Source organism: Branchiostoma lanceolatum, chromosome 6 (genome assembly GCF_035083965.1).
Source record: "Branchiostoma lanceolatum isolate klBraLanc5 chromosome 6, klBraLanc5.hap2, whole genome shotgun sequence".
NCBI lineage: Eukaryota > Metazoa > Chordata > Leptocardii > Amphioxiformes > Branchiostomatidae > Branchiostoma > Branchiostoma lanceolatum.
Window position 1 is genome coordinate 12,172,933 of NC_089727.1, and position 19,885 is coordinate 12,192,817.

General features: G+C 44.5%; 1 protein-coding gene across 2 annotated transcripts; it reads right to left on the minus strand.

The window, feature by feature from the left end:
• Positions 1–1,426: 1,426 nt before the first annotated feature.
• On the minus strand, positions 1,427–19,836 carry LOC136436654 (SPARC-related modular calcium-binding protein 2-like). 2 transcript variants are annotated; one of them, XM_066430818.1, is made up of 6 exons: positions 19,730–19,836; positions 16,129–16,362; positions 15,652–15,978; positions 3,326–3,476; positions 2,474–2,574; positions 1,427–2,307 (listed from the first exon to the last, which is right to left on the minus strand). In XM_066430818.1, the coding sequence occupies exons 1-6, from the start codon at positions 19,821–19,823 to the stop codon at positions 2,189–2,191; spliced, it is 1,026 nt and encodes a 341-aa protein (XP_066286915.1). In that variant the 5' UTR covers positions 19,824–19,836; the 3' UTR covers positions 1,427–2,188. The 2 variants fall into 2 exon arrangements, with proteins under 2 accessions (XP_066286915.1, XP_066286916.1); XM_066430819.1 differs by lacking the exon at positions 19,730–19,836 and adding an exon at positions 16,585–16,714.
• Positions 19,837–19,885: the final 49 nt, after the last annotated feature.

Genomic DNA, 19,885 nt, shown 5'->3' on the forward strand with positions numbered 1-19,885 from the left:
TGTCCGTAGTTATTCGAATACACTGTCAGTAGAAAGGCAAGAACTTGAGTGGGAAGAGTCATCGCAAAGGTCAGACTTGCCGAGTGACTGGAAGTATCAGACATGACAGGTCATGGGATCAATGGAAGAGGCTACTAAATTCACGGGGAGGTATTGTTTTTGGTCTGTTTGTCTCTGTTTTCGTCGTGATATGATTTTTCATATGCTGGTCACTTTCACCGTCGAGTGACAGGAAGTGTTCGGTGGAAACATGCTATATTCATCATCATCATCATCGGTCGACTGCGGCGCAGACGACTGTGAGCTTCGCCCAGTCCCTCTTGTTGTTGGCCATGTCGGCAATCTGTTTTGGTGTAAGTTGTTTGTTGTGGTCCCCCAGGAGCTGCTGGATGTAGTTGAAGTAGGAGGTGGGTTGACGACCGCGTCTGCGTTTGCCATGCGATGGAGCATACAGAGCATATATCCTGGCAGGTTCATCGTCAGGCATACGTAGTATGTGGCCGAGAAAACTTAACTGCCTCCGTCTCACATGTTCTATCAGAGGACTTGTTTTGGTCATTACATAAATGCTGTTGTTAGCTACCCGGTCAATTCTTTTGATGCTCAGCATAACTCGGTAGCATGAGGTAGCGAAGGAGTTGATTCTGTCCTCCATGACCTTGGTGATTACCCATGTCTCACACCCATAGGTAAGCACTGTTACACATGTAGCCTGAAAAAGTTTCACCTTGGTGGAGATTGGAATGTAATCACTCTTCCAAAGGTGTTCCAATTTCCAGAAAACGCCCCATGCTAGTGCTCTACGTCTCCTGAGGTCATTGCTACTTGAGGCCATCATTGAGCCAAGGTATCTAAAATCTTGGACCTGTTTGATGGGTTCTCCGTACACGAGAAGAGGCTGACCCGGGTCAACATTGTAGCACATATATTCTGTTTTAAGCACACTGATGGTAAGATCTAACTCAGCAGCAGCTGTGGCAGTTTTAGTCAGTTGTTCCTGTGATCTTGTTCTTGTGGATTCTAGAAGGGCAATATCATCTGCAAAGTCCAGATCGTTAAGCTGCTTTGCTGGATGTCGTCTGGATGCCCTTGGGTGCGTCACTATCCCCGAGTCAATGTCCTTTGTGGCCCTCCTCAGAAGGTAGTCAATAAGGATAATGAATAAAAATGGTGCCAGAATGGTGCTATATTAATCAAAACCTTTTTTGCATAATCAATGAACTACAATTAAACACGACACACCCGCAGGCGTGAGATCTTGGAACTCTTGTTTTTTGTGGTTGAGATCACTAGAAAGACGTACAAAAATCCGCAAAAGATGCTAAACTGTATCCTACATGGACTTCTGATTGGAGATTAGGCCCAATAGGCTATTGTGCGTGTGTGTCAAGAAACATGTCAATAATAAATAGTGAGCAGTTCAGACTTTTGTTTAGCAACAGCTGTCAAGCTTTAATAGGCAAAACCATGAAAGAACATCCGAGCTGTCCAGTGCTGAGCTGTTTTACGTAGAGTAATCATTGCAACTTAAACTGACGACACATCATTGTCAAGAACAGCAACAAAAAGAATATAATATTCCTTCAAACGTTAGCATAGCTATTCTTACTTTAACAATACTCTAATGTTTCGGTGTTTCCTCACTTATTTCTCATGTACATATGTCTGATCCTTAACATGCGTTGTTGGATATTTGACTATCCAATTGCAAGCTGATTGTTACATAATTAAATATTGGTACTCTTCAACTACCAACAAAATAGAACAACATCCCGTCTAAAAACAAAAGCAAAACTGAAGAATTATCACGCACGCTAATATTGTTACTTTTGATAGATACCATTGTATCGAACTAAAATTTGAATCACTCGGCCACACGGAAGATAAAACCGCAAAATCTACAATATGGCCCGCCGACCATAGCTCGAAAGGGGCGGGGGACGGTATACGCTTTCAGGCACCTTTGACCCTTCCTTAAGTCACGTGACCATACTAATCAGTGGGTCTTTTACCCTGAGGAAGGCCGCAAAGAGGGCCGACATTTCGGCAAGTTTGATAGTGTTCTGATGGATCAGAGTTACGTTTGTCACAAAAGAAGTGATTGCTGTTGATTCTTCGTCCGTCTCTTTCTAAGCTGCTGAGTAAGGTGGGTTAAAGAAGATGAAAGTCGCAAAGGACGCTGCTCCGATCAACCCCTCCAGCCCACCAACATGACGGTCAGCAGAGCGCCGAACAGGACGTCCATGCAGAGGCGACACCTACCGGCCACGTTGGCGTATTCAGCACAAACCTCTGGCGGCTCGGCAGCTGTGAAAGCGGAAGTAATTTCATTACTTTATACAATAGCATTATAGTTAGTGTTGTTATGGACAATAATCACACGAAAGAGCCTAGAAGACAACGTCCATCTTGGAAAAAACAGCAGTAAAATGAAAACAAACCGGAGGAAATACAGTAGACAAACAAGACTTACAGGCCTGTTCCTTGTACTGTGCATACTGATCCTGTCCCGTGGCCAGGCACTCCATGGTCCGGGAGGCCTCCTTCACACAGGTGTCCATCTGCGGGTACAGCCTGTAGCAGACACAAATAAAGCATTACACAATGCGCACCTAGCTTCAAAGATGATGGAGAAAAACAGAGAAATATGCATTTTTGCTAGCAAATGCGGTCACTGGGACAGGTTCGCGTTTTAGTGTAATTTACTATGGCCAAAATTTGTAAATAGGTGACATAATGTGCAGAGGTGAACATCATATGTTGTTGTTTAGCGCTATTATTGATGTCAGGAAGTTGTATTGTGGTTCTGTAATACTATGGGAGCCCCGGTAAGCTAGGATGACACTTAGGCTAATAGACGACAGTAAGATGCCAGAATCCCAAGATGGCGGCACCCGTCGATGCGAACGAGTGGAAAACAAGCTTCGCTTACAGCATCACAGACATAGCCTCTACTAGGCTTCAGACGAGGCTGAAAGAGTGAAAATCGGCCAAATAGACAAGATATACCAAAAGGGGTGGGCTAACTGTATTTATCGATATCGGCTGGCCAACTCCTCTAGTATGTTGTCTGTCTATCTGGCCGATTTCTACTCTTTCCAGCCACGTCTGGAGCCTGGTAGAGGCTATCACGGACGTACAATAACGTCGCCCGGAGCCTGATTTAAAGGCTACAGATCTAGATCAGTACCAAATCACAAACTCACCACAGACACCGCAGATAACTCATGATCATTGCAAATTATTCACCTAGTCTGGCAAATTTCTAAGATTTCTTCAGCCAGGGATCTATTTAAAACAAAGGCGCGTCTCCATCCCCACTCACATGCAGAGCTGCTTGAGCTCCGCCTCGCCAGGCTGAGGCGCTCCCGGGGCGAAGATCCGAGTGATGGTCTGGAGGGCGGGCGCCGTGCAGTTGGTGATCTCCTCAGCACAGTTCAGGATGTCGTCCAGACTCCCAGCGGCTGGAGATGGTACTGTAGCGGATATAATTGAAAGTTTATCGCAAATTCTTGCCCGCAGGCTAATTGCAAGTACATGTAACATGAAAAAGATTGACAGACTTAACGCGGAGAAGAAACAACACTGTTGTCGAGAATAAAAGATACACATATGAAGTTGCGTTAATCTCCGAGCAGATGTAAGAATCCGGCTCATTCACAGTGTTTTACGTCTGCTTTTGCAACATTTGGTACTTTTTTCTAGCATTTCACTTTCTAAAGGTTCGCTTCTTCCTAGCTAGGAGTACTAAATGTTGCAAAGACGGACGTAAACATCGAGTATGAGCCGGATCCTAACATCTGCTGGGAAAAGTATTCAGCTTCACCGTGAATCACCGTGAAATAGCGCCACCTTGCATTTTGTTAAGAACTACAATGCGTCGTTAGACAGACCCGCTACAGCCAGTGCAACTAAGTTGCGTAGGCAGCAATTGTTTCCAATTACTCGAATCAGTAGACAGTTTGTACCCTCCGGCATTGGGAATAAATATACATTTTCAAGACTTAAGCAAACGACTAAAGTGATTTCCCCCCCAAAAGCCACTATACACTTTGGAGAGGGGGAGATTATAAACCTTTAGTTTCTATACTTAGTTCCCTTTTAATGCATCATCTCCCTACATCTGGGCAGATTTCAGCCAGCCGTTACTTGCCAAGACCTGTAAGTAGTCGCCTAAAGTCCATGGCAACGGACAGCGAAGTTGATCTTTGTTTATCGAGAGACCACTCCAGAAAGGAATGCCCCGAATCCGAAAATCCCCAGGACAAAATTAGGTTACAGATACGTAGGCGTAGCTGTTACTTGTTCGCATTTTGAAGTTGAAAATATTTTTTTTTCATTCTGATCATTTCTATTTCTGTTTTTCAACATGGTATATCTTGTCACTTATTCATAATCTAAAGCCCTAGATGCACAGATACACATCTACTACCGGTATTATATGCGCTAAGCACACTTTGAGTTAAACGTCGTGGCCAACCGCTTTTCTTTTAAATTTCAGCGCAACTCGAAAAAATAAACATTGTCGTGGATATGTTACTTATATATATACAGAAAAGTACACACTCAATCGATCTACTGACACGGTGTGTACATGTGTCACATCTTCGTAAACAAGGTCTTGGCTTTGTCACCTTCCCTGATGAGTTTAAGTCAACAGGTAACCGTTGAGACACATGTAGCATTTCTCCTGGCAAGTCTTGTTAAAACGTATTGTCATTCAATGCAATGTGATGGGGCGAAATGGGCATTTTTTCAGTCCATAGAGAGGCCCAAGAGGTCTGGTAAAGTTAAAGACAAGGAAACCCGTGTGTTGCACCTGCCGACATATCCGACCAGCCTGGATTGGAGGCTAGTAACTGTTCGACAGACCATATAACTGTAAAAGCGGAAATATTCGCGGTGATTTTATTTTCGTGGTTTTCGCGCGAACTTAAAACCTCCGCTAACTTTTATTCTGTCTCCTGCCCACCTAACCTCTTGTTTCAACCGCGAAAGTAATTACAACCACCGCGAAAACCAGATTTTCTCCCTTCCGCGAAATAAAATCTCACCGAAAATGTGTCTTGTTACAGTATTTGCCAGGCCATTCTTGGAAACCGGCGGGCCTGTCAACGACACGTAAAAGCCATCAGCTCAGGTTTATTGACCTGTCCTTAGCACTTTGTAACCGGTCGTAATTTTGTGCTGACCTAGTCACATTGATGTGACCCGTGACCTTTGACCTACATTCCACACGGAGCTGACATTGTTTGACACGTTGTTATGATACTAAAAGTAGACTATCCAAGGACATAATGTCCTTGGACTATCGAATGATTTGTTTTCCAAAAGATAGTGCAGAAAGACATTTTATTCGTTTGAACAGGAGGCATGTAAAGAAGGAATCCTGTTTTATTAGTTCAGTCATATTTCTATATTCAAAGCAATGAAACTAGAATAATCAAATCACATCGCTCCCGTCCGAATAGATCGGCTGGATCGTACAGGGGACCCATGAGGTTGTAGGGAAGGGCTGATCCTCTGGATAAAAGCGCGTGACCTTGCTTTATTAAAGCCGGCGCCACTGCTTCTTTTGGACGGCCCTGACTTCCCTTTCGGGGCGGGTGGCCGCCAAGGTCTGTGGTCCACTAACAACGCTAAAAAGAATACAAAGTGCGACTTGAAATTCGACCTTAGACATTTCAGAAAATACGTCCCGGTTCGCCTTAATTCAAAGCTTCTGACCCTCTGCATAAATCTACAGTTTTAATGTTATATCGTGAGGAATTGTTTCTTTTATTGCTTACTTGCTTGCTTACAAAACACAAAATGTGATTATAAATCTCTTTTTTTTTCAGACACTGGGAAAACAAGCTTCCTGGTGTGTCAATTGAAACAGCCAGGGTTCAATTGGGTCATCTATCAATATTCCTACAGAGGATCTGCATGGGGGTCCCGACTACGCTCTTCGGTGAATTCGGGAGGGTCGACTTCGCTTCTCACTAGCCTCCCTTGCTGACTCCCTCCGGCTGTTTTCTTATAAGTTAACCGTTTTCTTATCACCCGGCCAGCAACAAGAAGAAGAAAATGTAATATAAGAAAACGGCAACTTACATGTAAAACAGCCGGAGGGCTAGGGAGGGAGTCTGCAACAGAGGCAAGCTTTTCACTACATTTAAGATATTCAGTAACCGAAAGGTCAATATATTATAAAAGACTAAGAGTGCGCTGTGTGAACAGGTGGAAATGTGGATATCATACACAAAATCTATTTGCAATATGCTAACATTCCATACAGATAAATTTTTCAATATCGAGGGCAACACGCTTGGCAGAAAGAACACCAGTGCACCATAGTGATAAGGTGAATAGTGATACTATACTTTCCTCTCAAATTTCGTTTCCTTCCGATACTGTCACCGCGATCGCGAACCAAGCCGGAACCACACATCTGCTTGGAGATAAGGCCTGTCTGCTTCACTGAGCCCCAGGGCTAACGTTACTACTGTACTTGATATTCAATGTTTCGTTAGTCTCCAAGCAAAGGTTGGCTCCGGCTGGTTTTTGACGAGTTTAAGGCTTTTTTGTCAGGCTTTCTAATTTGTCCCGTTTTCTTTATGTCGCCAAGCCATAGAGCCGTAGAATGCCCGACAAAATCGCCTAAAATACGTCAAAAACCGGCCGGAGCCAAACCTCTGCTTGGAGAGTATGTTTCGTGGCTTGTATCCATCGGCGCCGGTTCGCCGTCATGGCTCATGCAACTAGCAGTCTGTTTATATTTTGACGGTGAAAAAGGCCGCCTCGAGCCCGGTCGGGACCTTATTTGGATCCATAATGCCCCACAGACTTGAGAATGACAGACTGACACAGCACACACTGATTGTTCGATGTTACATGTAAACATTCGTTTGCGTCTGCACTCGAGTCGTGGTATAAGGAATTACACCGGGTGCCCCAGAGACAAAGTACACCGTCTTCGAACTAAATGTAATTCATCATTGCCAACTCGTAAAGCACGTCACTATGATAGTAATCCATAAAGTAGAACCATTATGACAAATTTCCACCGATACCTCAATGGCATTCTTACAGTCATTCGTTTGTGGACTAGCAGCGGTATGTGTTGGTGAGCTAGTACACAAGCAGATGTAACGTAACCTCTACCAGGCCCCATAGGTTGCTGGGAAGTGTAAATGCAAAAATGTTCGCGGTGGTTTTATGTTCGCGGTTTTCGCGGGGAACTTTCACCGCGAACTTAAAACCACCGCGAAACTTTTTGCCCATCTATGACTGTAGCACTACTATTGTTAGAGTAATGTATTCACGACACTATTGTTTCAAACGCGAACTTAAAACCACCTAAAACACGCCATTTTCTGCCTACCGCGAAATAAAAAACACGCGAACTTAAATGCATCTACAGTAGTAGAAATTGCACCCAGGCTGAGACAGTGATCATATCTTGACCAGCAGCCAAGAACCGCCACAATTTCGCCCCGGAAGATCTTGAAGATTACTGTGCACGACATTCACAACAGGTTTCAGGAGACAGTACTGGTTAAACTTGCTGAATGAGATGGTTATGTTGTTTGACCCGATTTACACTAGAAAAAGTTCGGGACGTACTTTTCTTTTTACACACACACGAGATAAGCCGAAGGGCGGTGTTATTCCCTGGTTCTTTCGGATACCGCCACGAGAGTTCGTCACGAGAAGAAGGAAGAAGGAATAAGAAGGAATAAGACCTAGCTATAGCCTGATTTAATCGCGCTTATAGCAGCCACCCGTAACATAAAACCCCCGGACAGCTGGAGTTTGCGTTACTAGTATACAGACTAGACACGCGCGCAGACACAGTGCGTTTTCTGTATGCACACACGGGAGGTCGCACTTATAAACAGCTATTTAGGATTTAGGACATGTAGCTGCCTCGTCCTCAGAACGGGTCCGCTCAGAACAATTGCTGTGTGTGAGGCAATCTAATAGCGTAGGGGGGTGCCCAGGAACTAATTTCCTGTGTATTCAGAATAATATGATAAAGTAACCGGTAAAAATATCCAATTATCAAGCAGATCTTCGGGGGTAAAATCGCAATAGTTTCTGATTGGTCCCTAAGATATCACATCCAGAGGAGGCCAGACAGAAACCGTTGCGACTTGCCCCCCGAAGATCGGCTTTCAGATTGATATATAAACGGTAAGACGGTATGGTGATGAGAAGCTGTCACGCTACTGGAATTGTTTCCCGCGTTGGCGTTCAAATAAAACTCAGTGAAACACTCTGGGGACTCTGTTAGACGTATTAATCTCCGACTATCTGCTTAGAGATTTTCCTAAAATCAATCATTGTCCCAGCTAGCCTAATCATGCACGCTATAAGTATTATCTGTGTCCACAGACTGTAATCTCCGAGCAGATCTATCAGTGGCAATGACAGTATCCAACTGACAAAAGCAGTCGAGTGGCCAATAATATTGCTTTTGCCAGATGGACACTGTCATTGCCACCGATAGATCTGCTTGGAGATTACACACTGTCCCTTGCGGTTGGCCTGATTCTAGCAGCCTTTCCACTGGTCCAATCAGGACTGGGTCCAATCAGCCCCTGACAGCGATAGCATTTGTAACACAGGCAACCTTGCAGCTATTCAAGACTCTTCAAAACGTTAGCGTTTTCAGTATATTTTCTCAACGCAACGGCTTGAACGGCTTCAATTGTGTTGCGTTTCGTCCCTACTAGCTAGTAATTTACGTACAAAACAACTAGAAAAGAACGTAGAAAAAAGGACAACAAGCCGAACAACAGCCAAAGCCGTACATTTTCTGTGGGGTTACGAGAACCTGCGTGGCTGATACCGAGTTCTACAGTAATTGGTCTGCAGTTCAGCTGGTTAATCCGCCTATTTAGCTACTTTGGCGCGCTGACAGAAAAGCTAGAGTTTTGGCAACAAATTTAAAATTCAACAGGCACACCGTGTGAGTTTTGCCAGCGTCTATCGGTACTATTGTCGAATCTCGCAACTCAAATAGCAAGCGGAAATTGCGTAATACTGGTAGAAGGTTTCATATCTCCAAGCAGATCTTCCGGTAGTAAAATCGTGCACTTGAGCCTCATGGTGGACCACCGGGGTAGGAGAGAGGTAATAGGATGGGCGTGCCCTAGCTCGGGCCAATAACACATGTATCGATTGGATAATACTTTACTTTCGTTAATATCTTGTATTATCATTAGTTATTGATTGGTTAGTTGTTATGATATTAAGTTGTTAATTATTCTCTTGTTTCTGCACTTTAATTCATTATTGTAAATCATCTTGTTTAAGAAAAATGGGGAAGGAATCTTATAGATCATATTGCCTGGTCTCAACTTTCCCCAGCACTATGTATTCTAATTAGTTATATGTATGTATTATTTTCTTTTTACCTGTGCGAAGAAAAAAGGTCAGAAATATGAATTTTCTAAGCAATGTTGATCTGACCTAGAGCGGCTACACCGTCAAATGGTCTGTCTTCCCATGATCTATAACCTGTCGTACGACGGGTACACGACACCAAATTAAGGACATTCTTAAAACAGTCGTGGACGTTCAGACGTGCCATACAAATCCAGCTGTCTTGTGGCGGAGAAGTTAGCCTGAGTTCCATAATTTCCCTTCACCAACCAGGGAAGCCTGCCTCCAAGCAAGGGCGTCCTAGATTTTTGTCAACACCCGGTTCATAATCTTCAAGCAGATGTAGGGATAGGTTTGCTTTACGCGTGTTTTTTTTTTGGGGGGGGGGTGCATTTTGTAAATCTTTCCAGTGGTCAACATTTTCATGTCGGCTACTCGGAGATAAGTCGGTTCTGTCATACCTCGTACCGCAAGAAAAGTAACTGCGGCTTACTCGCTAAACTCAGTGTAATACCCCAGCAGACCCTTCCGGGCAAAATCGTGACTGACCCCAAAGATCTATGTGTCCGCTGCGCACAACCACCTCCGGGCCCCCAAAGATCTGCTTGAAGATTAATAGCTTGAAGCTAAACGAACAGATGGTAGTCACTAACCCCCTTTGCAGACTTCTCGGAGCGGCAGCGTTTATTTCTTGGGGGAGCACTGATACGCTATTTTTTTTTACACGGGCTAAGGTTCTCTATAAATGCCGACAACAGGAGTTTCGCGGCCGATGGAGTTATGCCGCGGAGGGCCGCGAAACTCCCTCTGAGAACCTTGGCCCGAGTAAAAAAAATCGCGTATCAGCTCTCGATCCCCCACCCCCTAAAAATAAACGCCGCAGAGCCGAAAAGTCTGCGAAGGAGGCTAGAGTCCCTCCAGCCACTGCGCACACACCGTTGAGAATTACATTTCACGCATAACTGCAGATCTAAAGCAAAGGTCGTTCAAAGATGGACACAACAACAAAGGGCTTCAGGAACGAGCCTTGGTGGTCCCGAAAAGGGCAACGAGCTTCAGTTTGATTTGCATAATTTACATACACATGACACAACATAAGCACCACAACTTAGATTAATGCATAGATCAGAGAAAAAACGGTCGTGATTATGATCTAGAAATCGTACAAAAAGACGTATGTTTCACTTGAAATGTTTTATGACAGCAAATAAAAGTATCGTACATGCGTTCAGGGATGTCTCTATAGCCCAACAACCATCACCGTCTTCTTCTCCTTCTTCTTTAGGTTAGGTAGGCTACATCAGTTGAGCTCCTGATTCCGATAAATTGCTAACTGGGAGACCCCAGTTCAATCCTGGGTAGGACGTCTCGGTTGGGACTGCATCCGTCTTTCGGATGGGATGGAAAATGAAACAGCAAGCTGGGAAAACCTGCTGCTCCATGTGCCACTAGGCATGCACTACAACGGTCTGAACGAACGATGAACTTACGTCCGGTAAATCAAAACCCGGTTGAGTTGGGCCCACTTTACAATCAGTTTTACCCGATATCGCCGATGCCCGCGGCCGCCGATATCACACGCTACCAGGAAGTATCGCAGGACTGCAGTCGTGACCTTTCGTGATAAATCAATTTTCGTTTCCCACAGCGCACTCAATTAGATTTGTCAACATGATGATTTCATTGACCAGGCTATCAAATGTATCTTCGTGATCATAACATTGTTAGGATCGCGAAGATACATTTGATAGCCTGGTCAATCAAATCACCATGTACTTTGGAGTTCTTAGAAAGGCCTGTTCACCACAATTGCCTGTTAATGGACTCAGTGACTCATGTTTCACATGGAAAGATGTTTCTGATATCGTCAGGCAAATGTCACATGATGACGTCGGCTTGTTTTTCCATGATTTCCCAGCGTCTTGAACTTGTGAGACGCGAACAGACATGTCAAAAACGCTGACGTGACTTTGGGCTTCACTCTGCATAGAATTGCGATTATACTTTCTTTGTTAGGATCGCAGAGGGGTTGATGTGAAACCGGATGCCATTTCTTTTAGATAACAGATTTGTATCATTGTTCCTTCAACTTTCTAGTGTAAATACTTCCAAACCCAAGGGAATTTTTTCGATGCTCTGGATATTCATACGCACTCATCTACAACGTCGACAGTATTACTTCCAATTACTTGAGCAAACATCCAGAAAAAAATACCTTCCAGGTAAAAAGGGGGGGGGGGCGGGGCGGTTTGCCACAGGAGGCAAAATCATCCTAACTACCACGACAAAATTCTTCACCCTATGCTACCGATTTCTACTGTTTTTCAGGATGACAGGAGGAGAATATACAGGGCCCGGATGGGACACCACGCCCGTGGCTCGGGGCAAGGCGGGCACAGGAAAACAACATTAGTCATCAGGCACAGGGCAGTTCAACTGTGCCAAGGATAAAGTCGGGACAGCAGAGAACTGTCCGAAGACACTTAACAATCGAACGCAGTAGAAGAAATTTCGAGAAAACGGTCTATAGAAGACCTAAGGAACCAACTTCTAGCGTCAAGCCCCGCGGACGACCATTCTACGGACACTACAAGAGAAAATCTTGGCTATTGAATGGTGCACATGGTCTGGGCGCGGCCACAGCTCGAGGTCGGCACATTCCCTACGTTCTTCCTACCTTCCAACAGCATCAGCCCAGCCAGGAGCATCCCCAGCACTGCGGCGTTCTTGCCAAACATCGTTCCACAGATCGACACGGCCTTGTTTTAGGAGAAAACCTCACTGTGCTTGTGACCACAGCACTAGAACTTACGACTACGTGCTCACTCACCAGACAGATCAGTGACAGCTGTGGGGCCTGAATGGGGTTTTGTGCAACACCACTAACCCCCACTAGTGACCACTAGTAGTAGGCTTTACCGCTGGCTGTAGCTGGCGTTTGGATAGTGTGGTTTCTTTCCGTTTACGAATATATCTTAGTTACGTTGTTCTGGTGGTTGGTGTTGTTGTTGGCAGCGGAACACAGTGTGCAATAAGAACGCACGTTAAATCTACAATAACAACAACTACAATATCAAACGCCTGCTTCAAAGTCTGGTGTGGAGGCTAGACCACCACCACTTACACGGTTAGAAGTTAGTTTACGCGACCCTTTTATGACGAAAGGTCAGATTTGAATGGACCGTTTAAGGTTTTCTCCCTTCACCTCATGAATAAAGGAATTGTAACCTCGGCTAGCTTCAAATGCTAACCTCTATCCTATATCCGATTAGTTAGGAGGCGACGTCGAGATCTGTCTAAAATTGTCGAAATTGACAGAAACTACAGTCCACCGAATGGACCAAAGAAGCAAAAGACGGCGTCGACGTTTTTCTTCTTAGTTCTTTCATGTTTCTCTTTCTACCCTCTTATTAAATGACACCATCAAAGGTCACATGAAGTTGGGCCGGCCCACCCAGGTGGGCGTTTGTTGTTGTTTTACACCGACCGAACAATCTTTGATTTTAGGCCATTTACAGGCAACTCCAGGCAGTACAGTTTCGGGTCTCTGCCGTTCATAAAAGAATCCGTGCAGTTTATGAAATTTCGATTTGAAACAATCCGCACTGCTCTTTGTCCGGATTGCAACAAGTGTTCCCAAATACCCTTTCCAAATCCTTACATAGTTGTCATTTAAATAATTCAACTAATCATGTCAAGCACGCATCTGAAAAAGAATAATCCCGCACAGATCCGCAGGAGTTATTTTCTGGGAGGGATCATGTGGATTTAATAACACGAGTCCATCGTCCACCTGCTGATGTAATTAGTTAGACTGTCTGCTGTGGCACATGGAGGTGGGCGATAATTAGGAAAGCAACAATGCGTCGACATGGTACCATCATCAAAAAAAGCTTGTCCGCCTAGGCCCAAAAGGTGGCAGGGATACTTCAACTGAATGAACGAAAAATACTACAAGAATTTATTTTCAATCGAAATTAAAACGCCGGGGGGAGCTTCGTTTAATTAAGTTAGCGTTATTTTTGTGATTATAATCGTTTATATGTTGTTCTTCCCATGTCGGGACAACGTCGTCTGAAAAGCAAAATGTGGAACATCATTCAGCAGTAGCCTTCAGAGCCCATCCTAGTTTCTTTCCATCAATGTCAGTCCCCGACGGACTTACGTCAAGGAAATCAAAACAACAGATAAAGTGACTGTCCAGATAATACGAAATGAAATGAAGGCTGCCAAAGCTAGTTTCCCGGTAACGGTTTGAATTGTTCAGTAATTACCATAATCAGAGCTTTGAAACTGTGCTCCCGGCCCTAGCTTTTGAGTTTCTTGGTCTCAAGTTGGTGATCCTACCATATGTTCGCTCCTGTTGGGTCCATGGAGCAAGGAGATTAATGATTTAAACCTCCTTAGTTGGAGGGTTCTAAACGTTTTACCGGGCTACTAAACCAAAGGGTAGGCTATAGGATCTACAAAAAGCGACTGATTACAGTTAAACCTGCAAGGTGAGTCTGGTAATGGTATTTTAAAGGCAAAAAGTAGCCGGATGAAGTCAAGATAAGTCTTGTGGGGGTTGCCTAAAGCATGTAATAAGCACCTCGCATTTATCACCATCTGGTGAGCATATTGAATGATATTCCACTTTTCCTGCAGTGAGAAAGACGTATGACCGAACTAAGAAAATTCCACATGCACGCACACATACATGCACAGGAAAATCGCAACCTTGAAATACCGTTGAAAATACAAGCCTTGTGCCATGGTAGTGGCCTCATTTTGGAGCTAAATATGGTTTATGGACCGAATTCTTTATCCGAACCAAGCTTCGGCGCATGCCCTGAACCAAACAACAACATCTAGATTATGCTTACCATCTTAGAACCAATACAAAGAGTACAACATTTATTTCATTTCTGTTCCTTTCCCAATGGGTATATAAGTTGAGATCCCGTTCTTGCTGTTAAACCTGCTCCCAGAACATCTTTAAAAACATCGGTTTTCTCAACCAAAGGGGTCGTTAACCTCATTCTAAACCAAGGTCAACCAGTAGCACATGTGACTATAAACAAGTAGACGGCCATTTACACAAGGTCACAGTCGCCATGTTGTTAGGGACGGGCCACGAATGGCGGGGAGGGGGGTACATTTTGCTTTGTGAACGATGAGTCAGAAAGGGAAGATGTGAAGTTGTACAGAAACTTTAAAAGAGACAACAGTGACGTTATAGGAAAGAAGATACAAATACGGGGGAATCACCATAAAAAAGCAAAAGACCCCCCCCCCCCCACACACACACACATGTACAGATGCGAACACCCGCTCACTAACACGCACACACACACAGACACGCACACACACACACACACACACACACACACACACACACACACACACACACGCACGGACGCACGCACACACACACACACCATGCCCGTAGCCAGGATTTTGAATGGGGGGGTTCTTTTTGATTTTTAAGGGACCAGCGAGCGCCGTAGGCGCGAGACGAGCGCCGCAGGCGCGAGCTTCCTAGGGGGGTCCGGGGGTATGCCCCCCCGGGAAATTTTAAAATTTGAACCTTCTGATATGGCATTTCCTGTGTTTTTGAGAGGATTTAAAGGAAGAAATCAGAGAGAAAGTTAGCAGTTTTTCTAGGATTTCAGCTCCGTTGGTGATACAAATAGATCCACCTTGAAAAAAAAAACCCTTGGACGTTAAAAAGTGGACCTTTGAGCGTTTCAATTTCTAAGAATTGAACCTTCTGAAAGGGCATTTCCTGTGTTTTTGAGAGAATTTCAGAGGAAAAATCAGAGACAAAGTTTTTCTAGGATCCTAGCCTCAGTGGAATTGCTGGTGATACAAATAAGTCCACCTTGAAAAAAATCTTGAACATTAAAAAGTGGACCTTCAAGCCTGTGAAAGTGGACCTTCAAGCCAATGGGGGGGTTCGTCCGAACCCCCCGAACCCCCCCTGGCTACGGGCATGCACACCTCATGATCAATCCATACTGGTCAGTCCTTTACAGGTCAGTTGCTCCAAGCAGATATTGGAGGGCATACCTAACTTCATGCCATGTCCGTCCCAGTAAGGGTCTGATTACTGGAGTTCAGTGACCAGCGTTCATTCCACGGGCAGATGTTCTAGATACCAGTCACAGTCAAGATCACGAGGACGACCAAATTGGTAACACGAGAACCCATTGACGTACTTTGGGGAGCTAGCTGTTCTAAGTTGTTCCTGAAAGTTGCGTCTCCAAAACAAGATAAAGGCTCATCATTCCTACTCACTGTTAGTTGGCCTGGGCTGGACGACATCCATGGTGAACGGCTCGGGCCCGCTGGCCAGTGTTGGCCGGTCATCTGTCAGAGGTGGCCCCTGGGCCTGCCAGTAGGAGCCACAGTCGTGCTGCGGCCCCTGCCAGGCCCGGTAAGCCGTCTCCTGAAACACCTCTCCGGTGTCCGGGCGGGCGCAGTAGCAGTACCCGGTAGAACCATGGCACTGCGTCGTCTCGTAGCTCCCGTCCTCCGCGCACTGCTTGACGAAGGCACCGACCAACATCGGCCCAGCCTCCGCGACCGCCTTCTCCTCTAAACACCTGGTCTGGGCACGGGTCCCTGAGATAAAGCGTTTGTAATCAATCTCAGCAATTTTCTTCATTCATCCTCAAAAACAAATGTGATCCCTCAGTTTATTTTGATTGTAAAGGAGCACATAATAGAGCATTCGCACAATTGTAGACACACACACGTAGAAAGGGTACTAACCCCAGTAGGAGCCACAGTCGTGCTGCGGCCCCTGCCAGGCCCGGTAAGCCGTCTCCTGAAACACCTCTCCGGTGTCCGGGCGGGCGCAGTAGCAGTACCCGGTGGAACCATGGCACTGGGTCGTCTCGTAGCTCCCGTCCTCCGCGCACTGCTTGGCGAAGACACCGACCAACATCGGCCCGGCAGCCTCCGCGGCCGCCTTCTCCTCTAAACACCTGGTCTGGGCACTGGTACCTGGAGGATACATCGTTTATTATGAATATGATGACGTTTTCTTGTGCATTATTGTTTTATAGAAGCATCTGTTTGCTAGCGCTACTCATTTGTATTCCTTACTGTAGACCTACATCCGACACCCCCACCCCACTACTTCAATTTCACAACCCGGATACAGCCCTACCTCGTAATAACATACTTTATTCAGACACTTTACAGCGTCCTGAAAAAAAAGCTTACCTGCCAAAACGAAAGAAATGAGGCCCAAGGCTAAAAGAAGGCGACACGAAAAGGTGCGATCCATGGCAGCGATGGGAAAACTCAAAACAAGGAGCTTGAAAAAAAACCGATGTCCCGGAGTTGATCAAATCAACAAGGCTAGCAACCTGTAGCAACAACAACCACTTGTGCGATACGGCCTCTTGATGTAGGGCAAATAAGGACTTCAAACCGCACAGAGGGCGTTCTGCTTTTGCGCTCCTGGTGTTCGTTCCTTTTGAAGTTAGATTGTAAGGTTATACGCTAAAGGTAAAGGCAAGAGACAGTGTAAACCTAATGAATGAAGAAATAAATGGAAATGTGGAACTCTGATTTCAACTGCTAACTGTCAACTTGTTGTTGGGTTGGGCGCCTTTTTCTTTCCATGTTAAAGACGCCAGAAGGGTCTGCTTTGCACATTTCACACTCCATAGTCACCTGCGTCGCTAGAGTAGTTCGATAACACGATCAGAAGAAAACAGCATCACTTTGATGTTCGTTCCTTTGGTCATGTTAAATGTGGCGTTTGATGATTAGAAAGGCCAAAACGGTTGATTATGCACAATTGGCCACCTACATTGTCGTTTGATGATATGTATATCCAGGGGAAAAATCGTACCAGAATCACACCATCATGAACACACTTATAACACTTATGATTTCTGTGGAAACTTCAATAGCTTGGCGACTACAGATCAAATTCAACCGCTGCAAAATTGAAGCACGCACAGTACATGCGAAATCTAATTTCCAGTGCACTGATATAGTTAGCTGTGTTGCTAAGCGAAAAATCATGTCTCATTTTTTGGTACATATATCTAATTATCATTCACATGTATCATGTTCATCGTGACACCCTTTGGTGGACTGACCGTATACGTAGTTGTGAAAACGTCACAGAATAAAGCGCATCTTTCTAGCTATGCTAAATCACAACTCTGCGATGTGGTCCTCTACCTTTCCCTCCGTTATGAACTCACGAAATATCGGGCCTGGCGCATCGCGTAGTTAAATCGGTTTCACATCGTCTCAATTTAACCAGAGTGTCCCAAATTAAAGTATCATGTATACGCAAGAGTGACAATTGACAAATTACCGATAGGTGTTCCTTGTAATCGCGCGAGTACGCAAGTTCGTGAATGACTATCTACTAGTATTATGGGGCCATGCATCAAAATTATGTGTATTTCACATTAGGATCTATACTTAAGTTCACCACGGGTATACTCGTCTATTTTGCTTACTCCAAGTCAAACTCTCCAGTACCTGGGATGAATCCGAACCCATTGGTATGTAGGTCAATCTATTAAGTGTTCAAAATTAACTCCGCACTCAGGCGCACTGTAACACTACTCCCCCTTAAAACGTGTTTGTTGGTCCTGTCCCGTTCCTTTATTGACCGATGACCAGCCACTCAACGCTACTGGCCATTTACAGATCGATATTCGAGCAAAATACAAAATGCATTTTTTTTAGTTGTACGTATACGCTAATATCTCAAAGCGGGTGTGTGGCTTCGGCTTGTTTGGTTCGGCTTTTTGCAAATTTGTGCGATTTGTTTGTCTTTCTATAGTGGTGCTCGTTTTGAGGGAGGAACAAAAAAGAAAGAAGACAAATGAAAAACACGCACCACTAGAAAGACGTGCAAAAGAAGCCGATGCCATACATCTGCTTGAAGATTGTACGTACGGTTAACAAAACCATTCAGACTCCTTGTAATTACAATTGGCGGCTTGGCAAGGCCAAGGTGCATAGTTTTGTTGTTGACTTTACGTACACGGATGCACCGCAAACAACCTTCAGTGACATCGCTGGGGCCACATATAGCTTCCGTCTGAAACTTATTTAGCTCGCCCCTATCAAAATGCGAACGGTTCCAAACCACAATACATGTATGGAACAGTTGGTCCCATGCCAGCAGTAGTGACTGTAGTTCATCTGACAGGATGTTCTGTTCCGATCCAAAACCCATGCCTGTACAATATCCGTCTGGACCAACCGGACGCCCCACAACAATGGAATAGCCTCCATACCAGGCTTTACTGTTTTCGCGTTTAGATATTGGCGTTTTTTGTTTCTTGTTGAATTTTGAAAGGCCAGTGTTGAAAAAAAAAGAGGGTCAGTGGGGGCCCCTAGCTGTTGAAGTAAACATTACAAGTAGACAGCTCGTGAACGTGACAATTCTGTTGTAGTCACCGTATCGGCCCACGTCAATCTAAATAAACGTTGGTGCGCTGTGAAAGCTGTATAGGCAATTCCATGGGTGGTGGTCCCTGCTGCAGCACTCTCAGATGAGCTGTGTGGTTTGTACTTTCTGGAGCAGTACTAACGATGATTAATAGAGGTCGCTTTTGATCGTTGCTACCGAAGCTCAGATGACCGAAGCTGATTGCTCCAAATGGCACAATATATTTCTTCGTTGGTCACAAAAATAGCATCAGTACATTCCAAGATCGATTCATTCAATGAGCAACTAAATTTACTATGCAAAATGGAATGGCAGGACTAGCCACTTTATCTAGATTGATTTTTATATTAACGTTACAGCCGTGGAAGACGAAACATCTTTTTTCTATAATGCGTGGTGTTTGTGATGCGAAGAGAGTAGTTTTTGCTTGTAAACGTGGAAAAAATAAGATCCAATTTGCATTCATCTATTAGGAAAAAAACGAAGAATAGAAGTGTAACTGGATACAAAACCTGAAAGTACGTTGCCGGTGTTCACCAGCTGCAATACACTGCAGTACTGATCAGACATGATAGACGTCGCTGTGAGACCACCAGTAATCCTACTCATGTTTGGGGAACGAGTCAATGCATATAACGGTAAATTGATGTACATTCCTATACTCACTATGCTAGATTCGGGTATCTCAACCGTAGAATATACTGGATTCTTTGCTTTCAATTTGAAGACTTGCAAAAGGTTTTGGCAACAAGTTTAGTACAACTGTAGTTAGATCTTCAGTGATTTCTTAAACCCATATAGGACAGGACAAGCTGGGTAAGGATTATTTTCATGTGTCTTAATTGTAGCTTTACTGCATTAACAGTAACACCAGTCAACAACATAGCGGGGATTGGAAAACACTAACTTGGTCACAATTCAATAAAATCAAAACCTTACCTTTGACCTTAGATCCTCCCGCAACTTTGTTGCATAAGTCAACTTGTCCAACGGTTTTCCTCCAGATGTTACAGTCTTGCTCGGCTACTGCCATGTCCTCCAGTGTGTTTAATCCTTGTATTTTGCGATCACAATATAATCGAGACAAGACTTAAA